Source organism: Terrapene carolina, unplaced genomic scaffold, assembly GCF_002925995.2.
Source record: "Terrapene carolina triunguis isolate 2854851 unplaced genomic scaffold, T_m_triunguis-2.0 Scaffold31, whole genome shotgun sequence".
Classification (NCBI taxonomy): domain Eukaryota; kingdom Metazoa; phylum Chordata; order Testudines; family Emydidae; genus Terrapene; species Terrapene triunguis.
The window spans coordinates 2,956,793-2,976,521 of NW_020664382.1; the positions used below are offsets into that span (position 1 = coordinate 2,956,793).

Genomic DNA, 19,729 nt, shown 5'->3' on the forward strand with positions numbered 1-19,729 from the left:
CCCTGGGGCTCCCAGCCACAGCCGGAGCCCCAGGGCCTTTTAATATTGAAAAGTCCCACCTATTCCGCTTGAGGCCAGGCCTCTTCCAGTTGAGGTCACGCCCCTGCTCAGGACTCCGGCGTACCGGTAAGTCCTTTAAGTTACTTTCACCCCTGCTGGGAGTGCTGGTAGCATAGGGCCTGAGGAGAGAGTCTACATAGCCAGACAATCCTGCTGTCAGGGTGCCAATGCCTGAGATGATGGGGCGTCCAGGATTCCGAGATTTATGGATTTTGGGTAGTAGATAGAATACCCTGGTCAGGGTTCTAGGGGTGTGTCTGTGCAGATTTGTTGCTGTGCTTTTTCAGGGAGTTTCTTGAGCAGATGGTGTAGTTTCTTTTGGTAACCCTCAGGGGGATCAGAGGGTAATGACTTGTAGAATGTGATGTTAGAGAGCTGCCTAGCAGCCTCTTGTTCATATTCTGACCTATTCATGATGACGACAGTTAGAGTTAGTCTCTAAGGTGCCACAAGTACTCCTCGGTTTTTTTGTTGATACAGACTAACACGGATACCACTCTAAAACATTATTGTAATTAGCTAGATATTGTCCTTCTGTGTCTTTGCACCTGCTCTAAACTCATAATCTCTGGAATGTGAATATAGGATCCCAAAAGTTAGAGATGGAAAAGACCTGTTAGAAAAGATACTCTGGAATTTCTTTTTCCTGTAAACAAATTCAGGAAAACAAAAAATTTTGTTTTTGTAAAAGATTTTCTGCCACATTTTTTGGGTTTCCATTACAAAGAGAGAGAGAGAGAGAGAGAGAGATGTGTTTTCAGTTTCAGCAACCAAACGCACCCCTCCCCCCATGAAAAAAAATTATTGCAAGGCAAAATGTTTAGTTTCATTGAAATGTTGTTTGTTCAGACAACATTTTTCAGTTTTTGATTTTTTTAAATTATAAGTCTGAAAAATTATAATTAAAAGTAGATATTTCCAACTGAAATTTCTCCTTTTGATGAAAAAGCCATTTCATAAAAAAAGCTATTGATGAAAAGTCATTGAAAAAAATTGAAAAAAAAAATTTCAACCAGCTTTATATATTATATTTAACCCATTTCCTGGGGCCCAGTGCTAGATTATTTCCTTTGGTATATTCTCAAGTTTACTGTCCTATTATAGTATTATTACAAGTATTTTTGTTATTGTGTTTTAGTAGTACCCAAAGACCGCAGTCAGAACTGGGGCCCCATTGTGTGAGGTGCTGTACAAAGACACAGCACCTACCCTGAAGAGTTTACTGTCCATGAAGACAAAAACAGACAAAGATAGGGGGGAACAGGGATACAACTTACAAGCTGCGGCCCCATTTCAAGAAAGCCCTTAAGGAGATGCTTAAATTCCTCCTTATTCAAGAAGCACTTAAGTGCTTAACTGTTAACTTGAAGGCATGTTTATATTTCATTTGGGGTTTAAGTATGTGCATAATTTGAAGCATGTGCTAAAGTATTAACCTGAACAAGGATGCTTTCCTGAATCAAGGCCAGAACGGTGTGAGTGTGTGTGTATTATTTTTCTAAATAAACAAAGCAGTTTTCCCCTATGTAATGGGAGAATAAATGGTACTTAAGCTCTTCCCGTTTCTAATCCATATTGTGCAACAGCTTCTGAACAATATGCTCTGGACTTAAACACTGGCCTTACCAACCGGCAGGGGATGGGTTCTTGGAAAAGTCTCATTTATGTGAAGTGTGTGGTTTTTTTATACAAGAATAGCGAGAAATCATGTGTGCTGGTATGGAAAAGTCAAGAGAAATATGACTGTTCATCGTAAATATTATTCTCCCTTATTGCTCTTTACACTGATGTTATTAATTTAAAAGTTGAATTAAAATGCTTTTTATAAAATAGATAATTACATTTAAAAATATTTGGTAGTCTAGATAATTTAACAGCACATGGGTAGACTTAAAATAGCCTCTAAATACCCTGCAATCCAAAATTGAAGAGCATTTTATCTGCCAACAGTTGATTTTAGGGGTCTGAATTTCTCCTGCAGTGGCTGTTGACAACATCATTAATACCTACAATACTGTAAAGCAGAATAGGAAATTGTTTATTACCGGTGAGGGCATGAACTTTTGAAGGGTCCATATGGTGACTCATAAATTGGGGAGAAAATAATCTTCAATTATTCTCTGTCAAATCATATTTATCTGTAATTTTTAAACGTGCATATCTTTGTTAGTTTTGGGGGGCTGTCAAATAAGTCTTGTGTGTTTTTAATTTAAGTGTTTTAATTTGCCTTTAGACTCTGACATTTTGCAGGCAATAAAAATGGTGATGGTGGAAAACATTATTTTCTTTGAATTGCGTGCATCTTAGGTCAGATCCTACACCATGCTCCAGCCCTGTAGTGCTACATAAAAGTGCCAGAGTGACCCCAGTGCTGTCTGAGTTATGCTGGAGGCCTCTCCTCTAGTCCTTTGTTTTAAAAATAAACTCACCTACTTGAAGGGAAATCCATCTACTCTCTTCTTTCAAAGATAGCTGGTAATCAAGCCAAATGAATGAAAATGAGGTTCACTTTTATAAACTCATGCTATGCTGGCTCCTGTCAGTTTTTATAGAAAAGTCCAATAGAATTTACTAGGGATTAAATCAATATGGCTATGTCAAAATTACTCTCAAATCTATATTAACTATTATTATTATTATTTTATTTTGATTATTTTATTTCTGGTCGCACCCTCAATGTGCAACACACTATACAAACACAAAAGAAAGAAAATGACTCCTGCCGTAAAAAGCTTTCACAGAATTTCAGAGAACTATGTCCTTCCTATAGAATTTTTAAACCATTTTACAGAATTAAATTCAGCATTTTCTCTCTTCAATAGGCTGGTTAAAAATTCTGCAGAAAGGTTATGATTAATAATTCCTCTGGGGCTTTTCTAATACAGGAGTAAAATAACTGTGAAATAAAAAGTGTAGTCAGAAGTGTTTTAATTGGTGAGAAAAACCCTCATAAATATATTATGAATTCACAAATTCTGAAATGCTACTAGAACAGAGATTTCAAAGAAAGCAATGTGCGCATGCATAAATCATGATTTTAACTTCTTTTGTGTGAACACATCATGAGTTTAAATTGAGATTAAGGTCTTTAAATACTGTACCTAATAACCCCCCATAATGCATTTAGTGGAAATGTGATTTCATTTTGTGCTTGTTTGGTCTATCTTATATTGTCAGACAGTTAAGCAGCCCATGAGGAGTTCCAGAGCCTTGAATGTTCCATAAAGGAAGAGAGTCTGTGTCTGCTTACTGACATTTTGAAAACATTTCCTAACAAATATAGACTCTTATTGAAAAGTAAGGAAAGGAAGACAAACAGTCATTGTCGTTATTGAACACTCCATTTAATTTCCTTGTTGGTATTTACATTGCAGTTGAAGGCTGTTCTTGAAAAGCTCACGTCATATTTAGTGTTCTCATTTGATGTACCCAATCAACATGAACTGCTATGCACTGTCTCACTTGGCCAAAGAACAGCTCTTTTCTAGAATTGCAGAGCAAATGGTTTCACTAAACCCGCTAAATTGACCCCATAGGTCCAATTACCAAATTTAATAACTGTTCATCTCTGCTAAAAAACAGTGTGTAATGATCTTATTCATTAATACATCAATGGCTGCTTTGGTGTTTAAATTTCTTCCATCATTTTGACAGTATGACCTAAATGTAAACTACAAATGTTCCATGTAAAAATGGAACATTGTATTCTGGGCCAATCACTTGGATTGTTTTGCCTCTGACTCCAGGGACTCACTAGAAAAGCTCATGTTAGGAGTCTTCAGAATTACTCTCTGGTATAATGTACTGTTAACGATAGTTGGGATCAAAAAATACTGTTTTTAAAATTCAGTCAGGAAGGATATCTGGGTTTATGAAAAGCAAAATTAAATTAAAGAACAGCAATGGTTGTGTAATCATTTATTTTAAGTAACCTTGGATCAAGTCCATCAATATGACACTGGTGAACAGTGTGTAATTAGATCACTGATTGACCTTTCCCTAACTTTTTGGGACTTTTTCAGACAAGCAGATAATAAAATATTTCCTAGTCTAAAAAATGTCACCGTGGCACTAAATTTTATCTTCCGCAATCTGTTTTGATTTCTTTGAACCTTTGTTTTCTCTTTGTTAAAGCCTGAAACTTTTACTCATGATATTGAGGGAAAATACCTTTTAGATCCCTCTGACTTCAACCATTAAATAGTTTGAGCCTGATGACCTAGGCAACTCAATCCTTAGCACAGATCCATCGGTCACGGGAAACGAGTGAGCCTTAAAGAAACTCAATGCTAAATCAAAATAAAATGTCTACCTTTATAAGCTCAGGAGCCAAAGCTGCTGGAACAAAGGTAATATTCAGAAAGGAATCACTCCATCATAGTCTCATTCTATTTTTGAATGTATTTGTGAAGTGATGTGTAGGCAGGTTAGGCCAAAGCATTAATACCACAGCAAGAGGTGCACCAGACTAATGGCTCTCTTCCCAGAGTTGACTTTACTTAAGCTCATCAGCCTGGTCAACTTGGAGAAATCCTTACCAGGCAGATTTTCTTGATTTCTCCAAGGTCCAATGAATGCCTTGAAGAAACTGGACCATGAGAGCATTTTTATAGGGCAAAACTAGATCAAAAGTCAAAATCAAAAGATGACAGCTTGTGTGTGTATGTTTGAAAAATATATTGGTAACACTGAAGTAATCACTCATTTGTAAATAAAATTGCAGGGGGTAGGGATTGAGAAAAACAAAAACAAATAAAAAAAACATTATAAAAAGAGAAATTGAAGATGTCCTTTCTTTTTATCACCTGGTTACTTCCCATTCCAGTCATAGAAGACGAAAGTCCTTTGCCTTGGCTAGAAGAAAAAGAAAATAAGTAGTTAAAAGCTCATTGGAGGGAGGGATAGCTCAGTGGTTTGAGCATTGACTTACTAAACCCAGGGTTGTGAGTTCAATCCTTGAGGGGGCCACTTAGGGATCTGGGGCAAAATCAGTACTTGGTCCTGATAGTGAAGACAGGGGCCTGGACTCAATGACTTTCCAAGGTCCCTTCCAGTTCTAGGAGATAGGATCTCTTTATTTATCATTGAACTACTGTAAAAGTCTGTGTCATTTTGCTTTGTTGTAGCAACAGTTCTGGTGTCCAGTGGAAATCTAGTAATAGCAATAAAGATACCAGCCCAACTGGCACAAAATGGTGTTCTTGTAGGTAGTCTTTACAGAGAGACCAGAGTTTGAATGGGCATAGAAATAAATTCTTTTATTACTCATAATTGTAAGGGTTGAAGCATTCTATATTTGTGGATCTGTGTGGGAAAGCTTTTATGCTGCTGTTCATGCTGTATTTGTTCTGTAGCTAAATATTAGACTCCAATTTCCACAGTTGTCAATCTGGCACTAAATTTGATAATAGTAGCAATAAATTAATAATGATAAATTATATACACACATTTGATCCTGAAGGATACAAACCATTTCACAAAATTATTGTTCCTTTTCGTAAAACAAGTAATCACATATCATGCTTCAGGGCATCGGCTGATCACTGTGGGACTGGGATTTCCTCTCCCCCGCTCCCCATGTACAACACTGTATGCCCAACTGGCCAGGTACACCTTGACAGGGTTTTTGTTAAAAATCCTCTTAAGCATCATGCTCATGGTAGGCTACAGCCTGAGTGTGTGATGGACCAGCTTGTCTGAGCTGGTGTGGAAAATTATGTTTGTACATAGCACCACTGAACAGCAACCACAACTGTTGTGGTAAAGTGGTAATCAGCTAATGTACAACATGCTGCTCCTGAGAGGGGAAATTTTGGCTAAGGATATCAGAGCAAAACCATACATTATGGAAGTACAGTGGAATCTGTAGTGTCCATAAAGAGCAGCCCAGAGCATGATTTTTAAGGCCTTCTCTGAAAGGCATTCACCCCCAAAGTACAAGAAACTCAACTTATCCCTCTAGGACAGTGGTTTTCAAACTTTGGGCCATGACCCTGTACTAGGAACCGCCCAATGGGAGTTGGCATGGGGTGGTGCCTGCGGGCGAGAGCCGCGTGGAGCCGGACTTGCTGCTGGCCGCTTACGGGGCGCAGCGCAGTCTGCAGTGCTAGGACAGGCGGGAAGCCTGCCTCTGCACCCCGGCTGCCCCGCTGACCAGGAGCCGCTAGAGCTAAGCCTGTGCTCCAACTCCATGCCCCAATCCTCTGCCCCAGCCCTGAGCCCCTCCCCAAACCCGGAGCCCCCTCCCACACCCCAAACCCCTCATCCCCAGCCCCATCCCGGAGCCTGCACCCCCAGCTGGAGCCCTCACCGCCCTGCACCAGAACCCCCTGCTCCAGTCCAGAGCACCCTCCCACACCCTGAACCCCTCATTCCCAGTCCCATCCCGCAGCCTTCACCCCTGCATTCCAACCCTCTGCCCCAGCCTCGAGCCCCCTCCCACACCTGAAACCCCCCATCCCCAGCTTCACTGGGTCATGGGCATCAACAATTCTCTTCAACTGGGTTGCCAGAAAAAAAGTTTGAAAACCACTGCTCTAGGAGGAATGTGATACCATGTCTGGACATGAACAAGTGATTCCAGGGAGTCAGACTTTAATCCTATGTCACTAAGCCACCTGTCCCATCATGATGAGAAGCCAAAGTCTGGTAGGTTGGGCATAGGACTGGGAGTCAGGAGAGCTAGGTTCTAACTCATAGTTGACATCTTCCGAGGTGCTGAACTCATCAGAAGTTGTGATTGGTCAGCACCGTTTATATGAAGCCTGTGTGTGACATGGGCTCTCTGTGGTGTAGTTACCCCGTCTGTAAACCTGGAGTAATGATACTGACCCATTTTTGTAACGTGTTTTGAGATTCACAGATAACAAATATATCTGTGAATCTCAAAACACTTCACAAAAATGGGTCCGTATTGTAACATTGTAGCCTCCACTTTTTTGAAGGACAAAATAAGTCCCGTATTTATCTAGTTGCATATTATCTTAGAGTATCATTTATAGTTACTAAACTACTATGTTAATTTATTATGGTATTAGCAATGTTTAGGTGATATAGTATCTTGCACCTTGGAAAACCAAGGGTAAAGATACTGATTCTGTACTGGACACATCTTTATTCTCAACCTTTGACAATGTTACTTGGATTTTAATCTCTGAATACCTATGCTCTTGAATTGACCCATTATCCACTGACTCAGAGCCCATCTCTATCAAGCCCTGTCAAGCTGAGTACAACACATTTCCATCCAATTCTGGAGGAAATTCAAGTGTCTCATTAGTTTTAAAATGATGTCTCCTTTATTATAAATATGTCCATTTTCCATCATATCCTTGTATGAGGCAGGTGCTACTCTAATCAGAACTGTAGCCTTTTGTTTCTGGGTCTCAGGCAGTCTCCTTTGTATGCACCATATCGTTTTACCAAAAATGTCTTACAGGATGTTTCCTGAATCAGGCAAAGTATTTGTTTTACAGAATGTTAGCAGTTTATTTTCATGCAAGAATTTACGGATGTTCACCTCTTTATTGATTTTGGGAAATCTTGAAGATAATTTGCTTCCCATTAACAGTTCTCCAGGTGAAACATGCTGATGTCACTAGACTGTGAGCCATATAAACCCAAGTATGTTTGTGTTACTGCCTAATAGTGGAGTTTTTTAGCAGGCCTTGGAGAATCAGTACCCCAGAGCCCCTTTTCTACTTTTCTATTTGCTTGGTGATGAAATGGACTTATAATAATTTGATTTCATATGCTGATGTAAATATTTTATGTTAATGAATGGAATAATGTGGACTATTGTCCAAGATTATGATTGCTAGGGTTGCAGTTTTGGTGAATAGCTTTCATGTGAATTCATGCAATACTTGATTTGTGCTTGACAGCATGACAATCCTCTGGAAAGCTAGAATAATTATGAACAATAAATACAGTAGCCCTTTCCATTGCAAAGTAATAAATGAGAACCAGCCTTTTTCAGTGCAAAGGTGGATATTGTTTCTGTCACAGTTAGCTCCTGTGGTTTATTGCAGTAATATTTAAGACATACTGACATTTCTTGTTTTCTGCTCATTGTCTTTATTCATATTTGGTTAATTAACAGCTTCACACTGTATTAGATTATTCAGTGTCCTTGATAAAGCTTTAGGATTTAATTTAGAAAAGGAACTCGTAAAATGATTGTCTGCCCTCAATAACATTGTTCCAACAAGTGCTAATTCATCCTGCAATGGATGGTACTACCTACATAAGCTACTAAGCCACCTATACTGGAAAATTTAGGTCATTAGTATAGCACTGGTCATTCTGCTGTTTCTGCTTTGCTTCCATTGCATGCTGTATACCAGGGGTCAGCAACGTTTGGCACGCGGCTCGCCAGGGTAAGCACCCCGGCGGGCCAGGCCAGATTTATTTACCTGCTGACGCGGCAGGTTCGGCCGATCGCAGCCCCCACTGACCGCGGTTCGCTGTCCCGGGCCAATGGGGGCGGCGAGAAGCGGCGCGGACGAGCGATGTGCTGGCCGCGGCTTCTCACCGCCCCCATTGGCCCGGGACGGCGAACCGCGGCCAGTGGGGGCCACGATCGGCCGAACCTGCCGCGTCAGCAGGTAAATAAAACTGTCCGGCCCGCCAGGGTGCTTACCCTGGCGAGCTGCGTGCCAAACGTTGCTGACCCCTGCCGTATACCAAATTAAATAAAAACACCTTTTACAGGCTCAGTCACCTAATATGGTTTTCTGTCTGGCACTAAAACAACAACAAGAAGATATTTACATATTGAGGATACAAATAATTTATACACTTCTGTTTTCCAAATGAGTGGTCATTAGTTAAGCACTGGAACAAATTACCTAGGGAGGCTGTGGAATCTCTGTCACTGGAGGTTTTTAAGAACAGCTTAGACAAAAATCTGTCAGGGATGGTCTAGATAATACTTAGTCCTGCCATGAGTGCAGGGAATTGGACTAGATGACCTCTCGAGGTCCCTTCCAGCCTTACATTTCTATGATTCTATGATTATGGGCCTGATTCAAAGCCTTTTAGATTAGACCCTATATGCCTGAGGCCTTCTTTTTTTTTTTTTTTTTTTTTTTTTAAGAACCTTCGGCTCAGAGTACTTCAAACTCTGAAAGCCATAAATCATGGTTGTCACCTTTTCAAGTCTATGTCTATGCAAGTATGTCTAGTAGTGGCACCTCATGGTCAGCTCTTAGTGCCTATATTGTCACAAGTAGTTAATCTCCTACCCTGTGTATACTTATTGGCGCATTCTGGTCAGTTCCTCAAAACCAACACATCTAGTGACCTCCGCAACACATATCTATCTCAGATAACTCAGATCATTTCTCTCTCATTTGAGCATAGAATCACAGAATCATAGAATCATAGAATATCAGGGTTGGAAGGGACCTCAGGAGGTCATCTAGTCCAATCCCCTGCTCAAAGCAGGACCAATTCCCAACTAAATCATCCCAGCCAGGGCTTTGTCAAGCCGGACCTTAAAAACCTCCAAGGAAGGAGATTCCTCACCTCCCTAGGTAACGCATTCCAGTGCTTCACCACCCTCCTAGTGAAATAGTGTTTCCTAATATCCAACCTAGACCTCCCACACTGCAACTTGAGACCATTGCTCCTTGTTCTGTCATCTGCCACCACTGAGAACAGCCGAGCTCCATCCTCTTTGGAACCCCCCTTCAGGTAGTTGAAAGCACCTATCAAATCCCCCCTCATTCTTCTCTTCTGGAGACTAAACAATCCCAGTTCCCTCAGCCTCTCCTCATAAGTCATGTGCTCCAGACCCCTAATCATTTTTGTTGCCCTCCGCTGGACCCTTTCCAATTTTTCCACATCCTTCTTGTAGTGTGGGGCCCAAAACTGGACACAGTACTCCAGATGAGGCCTCACCAATGTCGAATAAAGGGGAACGATCACGTTCCTCGATCTGCTGGCAATGCCCCTACTTATACAGCCCAAAATTGCCCACTGTTGACTCATATCCAGCTTCTTGTCCACTGTGACCCCTAGGTCCTTTTCTGCAGAACTGCTACCTAGCCATTCGGTCCCTAGTCTATAGCAGTGCATAGGATTCTTCCGTCCTAAGTGCAGGACTCTGCACTTGTCCTTGTTGAACCTCATCAGGTTTTTTTTGGACCAATCCTCTAATTTGTCTAGGTCCCTCTGTATCCGATCCCTACCCTCCAGTGTATCTACCACGCCTCCCAGTTTAGTGTCATCTGCAAACTTGCTGAGAGTGCAGACCACACCATCCTCCAGATCATTAATAAAGATATTAAACAAAACCGGCCCCAGGACCGACCCCTGGGGCACTCCGCTTGAAACCGGCTGCCAACTAGACATGGAGCCATTGATCACTACCCGTTGAGCCCGACGATCTAGCCAGCTTTCTATCCACCTTACAGTCCATTCATCCAGCCCATACTTCTTTAACTTGGCGGCAAGAATACTGTGGGAGACCGTATCAAAAGCTTTGCTAAAGTCAAGGAATAACACATCCACTGCTTTCCCCTCATCCACAGAGCCAGTTATCTCATCATAGAAGGCAATTAGGTTAGTCAGGCATGACTTCCCCTTGGTGAATCCATGCTGACTATTCCTGATCACTTTCCTCTCCTCTAAGTGTTTCATAATTGATTCCTTGAGGACCTGCTCCATGATTTTTCCAGGGACTGAGGTGAGACTGATTGGCCTGTAGTTCCCCGGATCCTCCTTCTTCCCTTTTTTAAAGATGGGCACTACATTAGCCTTTTTCCAGTCATCCGGGACCTCCCCCAGTCGCCATGAGTTTTCAAAGATGATGGCCAATGGCTCCGCAATCACATCTGCCAACTCCTTTAGCACCCTCGGATGCAGCGCATCCGGCCCCATGGATTTGTGCTCATCCAGTTTTTCTAAATAGTCCCAAACCACTTCTTTCTCCACGGAGGGCTGGTCACCTCCTCCCCATACTGTGCTGCCCAGTCCAGCAGTCTGGGAGCTGACCTTGTTTGTGAAGACAGAGGCAAAAAAAGCATTGAGTACATTAGCTTTTTCCACATCCTCTATCACTAGGTTGCCTCCCTCATTCAGTAAGGGGCCCACACTTTCCTTGACTTTCTTCTTGTTGCTAACATACCCGAAGAAACCCTTCTTGTTACTCTTAACATCTCTTGCTAGCTGCAACTCCAAGTGCGATTTGGCCTTCCTGATTTCACTCTTGCATGCCTGAGCGATATTTTTATACTCCTCCCTGATCATTTGTCCAATCTTCCACTTCTTGTAAGTTTCTTTTTTGCGTTTAAGATCAGCAAGGATTTCACTGTTTAGCCAAGCTGGTCGCCTGCCATATTTACTATTCTTTCCACACATCGGGATGGTTTGTTCCTGCAACCGCAATAAGGATTCTTTAAAATACAGCCAGCTCTCCTGGACCCCTTTGCCCTTCATGTTATTCTCCCAGGAGATCCTGCCCATCTATTCCCCAAGGGAGCATGACCTCAGAGAAGTAGAGGTCAGCCAAAAATGTCCACATTTGTTTATAGAACGATAGGCACTGGTTTGAAACACATCATTTTAAAGTAAAGTGATCTTTCTAAAAGGTAGGTGGTATTAATATTTTTATCATATTGCTTTGTTCAATGATATTTAGGTTTGTTTTTCTGCTTTATTTTCTTTGATTTCCTCTTTTTCTAAAACCTGTAAGCATACATAATTATTCTGATACAAAGGGGCAGCAGGTTTTTTTTTTTAATTGTTGCTTGTTCTTAGACACCTGTTCTACCTCTGTCTTCCACAGCTAGCACTCCTGTGCTGAGTGTGAGGATATGTCATCATATAAGCCTGATTCTAAGGTTGATCACATGAGACAGCAAGTGGAATTTACCATTCAACCTTTCCCCCCCCTGTAATCTCTCACACAGTGGTGCACAATATATATATATTTCATTTTCAATGGCAAAAACTGCTTTAAATTAGTGCAAATTAAAATTAAGAAAAATCAAAAGTAAAAAGTTTAGCTGTTAGATTTGAATACTGAAAAGTTATCTTTTTTTATTTTGCTTTGTGTGAAATTTTGTGCCCATTTCTAATTTTTATTCCCATTAAAATTCCTAGAGTTGGCCAATAATTTTCTGAATTAACTTCTCAGCTGCACTATTTCTCAATGATTCCTTGTTTTTCCCTCAGTTCCCCCTAGATTTGTGGTTCAACCAAGTGATCAAGATGGGATTTATGGTAAAGCTGTAATCCTCAATTGTTCTGCAGAGGGTTATCCTGTACCCACCATTGTCTGGAAGTACTCAAAAGGTATGACTTCTTTCATAATCATTTGGGTCCGTATTCTGGTACTCATACTTCAGTTTAGTAGCATCTTACTACATGTAATTCAAAAGCACTAGTCATGGAGTAATACTGAATTTGAGTTAAGAGTATCACAATTTATTCCCCTGATATTTAGAGTAAGTAGTACTATTAAAATTCATGTGTTGCATCTGCATGTATGTGTATACATTCCTCTGTGGGCGTTTGACTGTCTACTACAGTGATTTTAGGTTCTTGAAAGTAAACCTGAATAAAGTCTCAAGAAGAAGGGTACGGAAGGTAAATGTTGCTTTGATTGCTGTGACCTTCAGAACAAGGTTCATTGGTACTACTTGGTTTGGTTTTATTTCTTTTAAAATCCATGATAACACAGCCAATCATATCTTTTCTGCAAAGAAGAAAGGTCAGATAGTATTGGCATAACCCAGTAATTCAGTATGCGCTTTACATAATGTTTTAACATTTTATTTTTATGTAACAGAGCATTAAAACTGGCCCCACTTGACCCCAGCTAACCACATGAAATTGACAGCTTTTTAATTAAAATGTGCTGCCTGCTAGATTGTGTCTTTTAGCCAATTATCTGTTAATGCTTACCTTGTGTCAAAGCTGGTGTTATTCCAGAAAGCAACTGTACTGTATACATTAGTTAGATGTTAACCCTTTACCACAGTATAAAAGAGAATACCTTATCACACCAAATTGTATGTAGACAAAAAAAATTGACTGGCTAAAATTTGGTGCTGTTTGGGGCAATAGCTGAGGCAACACTACATGTCATTTTCAGTTTAATAGCACAGTTTTGCTTTACCAGTACATGGAAGAAAATATGGAATTAATTTAAACACTTCACAATGTGCTTTTATTTTCACTTTCCATGTTGTGCTAATAAGGAAAAATCAATTATTCTGTATTCCATTTGTATTCTGAAGTAGGAGGCCAAGTCAGGCTAGCTAAATTCCAGCTAACAGCATGTAAGCACCACTAGGGTTTTTTTTAGTAGCAGAAAAGAGAAGTTTCATTTTAATGATGTTCTACACATCTAAGTGAAAATCCTATAATGATCTCCATTCATAGCTCTTCCTGAATCTTGGATGAAGTAGGTTTGTCATGCAGAACAAAGTTTTAGCTGATGTTAGAAGTGGTCAAAACTGTTTGAATTTTTGAAGTTCCAATATTTTTTTTCCAGAACAGCTCTAGCTGACATGGACAATATTTTCATGCTGACACTGTATTTTGTTATTACATCATGATTTCATCAGAAGATTTAATTAAAATGTTGTACAGATCTCTAGGCTTCACAGTCCATCTTGTCTTAAAATGGCACACTGTATACTGTGACAGGTTTGTACACAGGTCCAAAATAAGTACTGTGCTGGAGGTCTTTAGCAACAAAGCGCACAGGTACCATCAAGTTTGTAGATGCCATGTAGAGTTTACAGATTATCAACAAATCTGAAAACCAGTTAGCATCATGGCCAATATAAGGTTTCTAAAGTTAGTGCAAAAGGAAAGGCAGAATGGCATTTGTGCACAATGGGATAATGTTTGACAACCTTATCACTGCTCTAGACTTATGACCTAAGTCAATATATGAACCCAAGTAATAATGAGCAAGGTGGTATTATCCTAGTCACTAAGGAACATTCAGTCACGTCACAAAACTCAGTACACAGTAATGCACGATTGATGGTCACTGCTCAGGATGGACTTTGGCCTGGAATAGCTGGTGTTTTGCAAGTCAGGAGTGAGATGCCTTTGCATAGCTACATGTAGACGCTTTCCCAAATTGTGCCTGTCTCTCACCAGTGCTATTAGTCCTTCAGTCACTTTCCATGAGCACCAAATTACCCACAGAATTTTGGATACAATAACAAGAGAGCATCTGTGCACAGATACCTGGGCTTTGCACTGCCAATACACACAATTCATGAAGTGTAACTATTTCCCTTGCACTAACCACAAGAAAGTTTGTTCATTCAAGAAAAAGAAGTAGGAAAAGAGAAACAACATTAATGTGACTAATACAGTTGAAAAATCATTAATGACAGCTAATATCTGTGCAGACATTATCCTATAATGTTACCAAGTTCAGTGCATCTGCCTAGGTAATCTTCCATGTAACTGCCAGTCCCAAAAGTAAGCTCTTTTAGGATTAGAGAAGCTTAAATTTGCACATATGTTAAATTTTAACATTCCAAATGTTGTATTCATGAGTTGTTATAGCGTTCTCTTTCCCCATAGTATTTTCACATTCCATTTTCTTTTAGGCTTACTCAGCCCACTGCTTATAGTAATTAATGTCGATGGATATCAAATTCATTTACAGAAAGTTATATAAGAGAATCCCATTGAAAAATATATCCATGTGATTTCTCTGATAATGCCCCCTACTGCCTCCCAAATTAGACTATCAAACCTTTGGAACAGGGCCCTTGTCTTTGTAGTGTTTGTAGAACACGTAACACTGTGAGAACTGATCCTGATTTGGGCTTCTAGGCACTATGATAATGTAAACATTATATTGTAATCAACTATCTAAATGTAAACTAAATTGATAGCAATGGAAATTAGCATCCTCTGTCAACAATACAAATACTATCTATGTAATCTCGCTAAGGTGTTCCAAGGAATCTATCAACACAATAGCAAAGGGTATGTCATGTGGTCAGGTGTGTGGTTGCTGCACATGTAGACTTACCCAAGCTAACTTAAATCTAGCTAACTCAGGTACTGGAGTAGTGAAGCTGTGGCAACACAGGCTTCAGTGTGGACTATACAAGTCCACATGGGACCCTGGGTGCTTACTCGTGTGGCTAGCCTGCACTGAAGCCCATGCTGCCATGGCTACACTATTATTGGTACCCATGCTAGCTAGATTAAAGCCCGCTCAGGTACATCTACACTAAAGCTAAGTGAATTTTTTTGGATTTATAGTTTATTTGAAGAAAAAAAAAAGAACAGTTTTTGGTGAACCGAAACTATTCATGAATTCAGGCTGAATTTGTCAAATAATTTCAGATGAAAACAAAAATGAAAAAAAAAATTTGGACAACATTGAAAGTCTTTTTTTCAGTTCAGCCACCAAAATGAAAATTAATTATTCCCTGAACTACACATGGTGCAATCGCACCTCCACTTGCCGTGTAGACATACCTTAAGTGCCAAAAGGATAGACAATGGTAGTGCAAGATTCCCTTTAAACGCACTTCAGTTCTAGTCTGTTCTAGAAGGAGTACCTGTAAAAGCGAAAAGGTCGTTTAGCTGCCATATCCAATTCTTGGTGAATTTTGTGAGGAGAGCATGTGTAGCATTAGAACTGGACTGAAACCACCAATGTTGAAGTGGGACTAGAGAAGCAACGATATTCAGTACAGACTTGGGCCCAATTCAAGCAACTGAGGTACTGCATCTTATTACTTGACCCCTGATTCATCCAGTCTCTCCATTCCCGGCAAAAACGGCTTCAGCTCAATCATTTGGGATTGGAAATGGGACCTTTATTCTCTTGCATGAGCAAGACCCTTGATGTTTAATGATGATTCCAGATCAGAAACAGGCACAATAACTTTGCTACTGAAGGGTATTATGCTTCACTCGGCTGTGTGGTGGAAGGGAGTCAAAGTGTTCAGCTAAAGGGTGGAAGGGAAAAGTGGCCACATGGGCGGTTAACCAACTCTGTCTATTTGCCATTTTCTCTTTGACAGTTGTTATATACAAGCCCTACTCCACAGAGCTGGGTAGGGTACGGCCAGAGGGACGTGGGAAGGAGTTGAGGGAACAACTACTCTGTGTGGCTTAATCCCCTATCAAATCAGCATGAAAGTTCCAAAATGTAGTGCTGCCATGAGCAAGAGTAAATCCCTCTCGGCAGTTTTTCCACTGGGGACTGTGACGGGGCTCAGCCAATGTCAACGCAGCAAAGACAAATGCTGTGCTGCCTTGTTGTGTGGGAAGCCTGGGAGAAGAGCAGACAGGCTTAAGATCTAAGGGGCATGACTCTGTTATTCCAGCAAATCTTTGTCTGTCAGAAGAAGTGACAGAGTACACACTGCTTGTGGACCCCCCTCCAGGAAGTGTAATTGCCCAAGGCCTTCTAGATCTGTCCTCCTTTTTAACGTGTGAAAGGAAGCGTATGATCCTAACCCCAAGCAGATGATTCATTTCTGTCCAACCAGCCTCCATGTCTGCCAAGTCATAAGACGGATCTGAATTCTGTATTTTAAACTAGCTGTTAAGTTGAGCCTGTGATGGGTTGCCCCCCTTCGGGATGCCACCTGATGTGCTGGGATACCGCTGAGCCCACCTGTTCTGCCAGCCCGGGCACCCTTTTTACCTGTCTTGCTGAGCCAGGCTATTAAGCTTCCTCCAGCACACACACAGGCAGGACCAGACCCAAGTGCAGAACGACACAGACACTGAGATCAGCTCTAGAAGGCCTCAGCTTAAGGGACTTGCCCCAGCACTCAGGTGTCCACCTTCCTTTGAATGCAGACCCAAAGGTATATTGTCTTGTGCTGTAGAGAAATCTATACAAAGCAAGCTCATGAATTTGCCCCCTCCCTCAATGTGGAGGAAGATATGCACAACTTCTCTCTCCTCACCTCCCCGTTAGAAATTAAAGAAACTGGGTTTAATAATAAACAAAACAAATTGTATTAACTATAAAAAGCAGATTTTAAGTGGGTAAAGGGGTAGCAAACAGAACAAAGCAGATTACTAAGCAAATAAAACAAAACACGCAAACTAAGTTTGATTCACTAAAGAAACAGGTTACAAATATAATTTCTCACCTAAATCTTGTCACAGATAGATTATAGAAATCCTTGAAAGGCAGCTACACTGGCCTGCAGCTTGAGACTTCAGGTACTTCCTCTCCCAGCCTGGGTTCAACCCTTCTCCCTTCAGTTCAGTTCTTGATTCCAGGTGTTTTTCAGTGTCTCTTTGGGTGGGGAGGCAGAGGAGAACCATAATGATGTCACTGCCCTGCCTTATATACCTCTTGTGTATGGCGGGAGCCCTTTGTCTCCCAGTGGAAGAACACTGGCCTTCCAAAGGGTGGGTCCAGTACCAGGTGACTCAGACCCATGTCTCTGCAGGGCTTGTAGGCTGTCTGGAGCATCCACAGGAAGACTAAGCTCTTTTACAGTGCATTGTGTTTGCTACTGGGCCATTAGCCCTGTCTGGCTTTTCCATTGTTGTACCTGAAGGGCTGGTTGGGGGTGACACACAAAGTAACACATTTGAAATGCAGATACATAGTTAATATTCCTAACTTCAGATACAGAAGTGATACAGGCATATAAATTGGTTAATCACATTCAGTAAATCATAACCTTTCCAATGATAGCTCACATGAGCCATCTTGCATAAAGTCTATCTCAGTTATGTCATATCCATATCATAAGCATATTTTCATAAAGAATATAGAGTGAAACATCACAGAGCCATTTACGCAGCTTATGACAGTTTCCATATCTGCTCCCTGATGGCTGTGCACAGTTTGGGTTTTGTTTTTGTTTTTAAAAGTTTAACAGCTTTGTTCACACCTTATTACATTCTTTGCAGCTCTGACTGAGAAAATTAACAGATTGAAATCCTTTAAATTGTACATTGCATTTTAATTGAGTTTCATTGCTCCTACTCATGCCAAAGAGTGGAGTTTGGCTACATGTCTACGTATTTGCAGATATCATAGATTTATCTTTAGATGGTTGTTTCAGTCCAAAAAATATTATTAAGCTGGCTTCTGTTTGCATAACTGATGCTGGTAATAGAATGTTTGGTATCGGGTATTAGACATCCCAGTATATTACAGTACTCAGTCTAATCTAATCTAATGCATATAAAATTCACCCATCACTGTGGTATTTAGGACCCATAAAAACAATTTAAAAAGTAACAATTATCTAAGAGCATCATACCTAGTTTGCCTGATGTCCAGCCAAGGAATGCTCTGCGCAAGTCAGCGTGGGGCTGCAAAGCTGTCCTCCACTTACATGCACACCTCAATACTGTGCCACCCCAGACGCCACAATCTGGGGAATAACACTACAGCACTGGTGAATGGAATCAAAATAGAGCAAAAGAGTGGGACTTAAGCACAGCGTAGGCCTCATGCAGACCCTATGAGAATATGTACTATTAGAAAGGGATACCCATTAGCAAATAATAAATATATCTGAAATAAACTGAATATAATGGACACATGCAGGAGGGTGTTATACAATACTGTAAATCTAACCTTGAGAAGTAAGGATTTTCTTAAGGAGATGAATATCAACAACTCCATCTCAGCATTCCCTCATAACAGAGATCAATGAGCTAAATTCGTCCTTGCTGAACTCCCTTGACTGCAATGCAGTTACATCAGAGTTGTATTTGGTTCAAGGCCTCATTTCACTGTTGATAGAAAAGTGACCAGGGCATGTTCTGAGTGAGTTGTGCACCAACTATAGTTCTTTAATGGCAAATTGCACCTGCAGTTAGATGTGTTCTTGCACCAAGCTGAATGCTGTCCCAGAACACAGTGACTCAGAGATTATGTGTGATCAGACTGTCAGTTGCAGGAGGAAATATTCACTGATGTGCTTGTCCACATGCTACCATGAGTTTAGTGAACAAGATCCTTAAAGTCCCTTGAGCATTCCATGTTTACTACAATAGACATCCCTCGTGATCATAAGGAATTCATTTGGTATACGCATAAGGAATGCAGACTTTGTGGCTGTTCAGCTGTAATTTTGAATAATTTATCAGCCACTAAATGTACAACAAATGTGGCTTTTTACCCAGGAGCTCTCTGCAAATCTTTCTCTCCCTCTCACTCCTTTTTCCCTCCGCCTCCATCCCCTACCTTGTAGTGAATTGTAACTACAGTTATAACTGATAAGATAAGACTTTTGTTTCTTTCCATTGAATGACTTTAGTTTTGGCAAAAGGCATTCAGTTTGTTCTGTAGATGGTTATAATGCCAGAAAGCAACATTTCATTTTAATTGAATTTAGCCTGTAATAATAAGTAGCTGTTGTTGCTGTCTTTTAAACAAATTCTTCTTTCCCCACCTCTTCCCTGCTGATTAATCTTTTGGGTTCTGCTGTAGGTGCTGGGGTCCCCCAGTTCCAGCCCATTGCCTTGAATGGCCGTATCCAGCTTCTCACAAATGGCTCCTTGTTGATTAAACATGTGCTGGAGGAAGACAGTGGATACTACCTCTGCAAGGTCAGCAATGATGTGGGCGCAGACGTCAGCAAGTCCATGTACCTCACTGTTAAAAGTAAGAACTAAAAGCAATTCTTTTTGATCCAAAGCTGAGTTACAGAGGTTTGTTTGTTACCTCCCTGTTCCTGATAAC

The 19,729-nt window shown here is 40.7% G+C and overlaps 1 protein-coding gene across 2 annotated transcripts in view; it reads left to right on the forward strand.

Moving 5' to 3' along the window:
- The window catches only part of LOC113406481 (Down syndrome cell adhesion molecule homolog), a 510,741-nt gene that overhangs the window by 298,728 nt on the left and 192,284 nt on the right, over positions 1–19,729 (forward strand). For both annotated transcript variants that reach the window (XM_029911623.1, XM_029911625.1), the window contains exons 8-9: positions 12,241–12,360; positions 19,478–19,651. In XM_029911623.1, the coding sequence (XP_029767483.1) occupies positions 12,241–12,360; positions 19,478–19,651 (294 nt within the window). The remainder of the gene's footprint in view (positions 1–12,240; positions 12,361–19,477; positions 19,652–19,729) is intronic.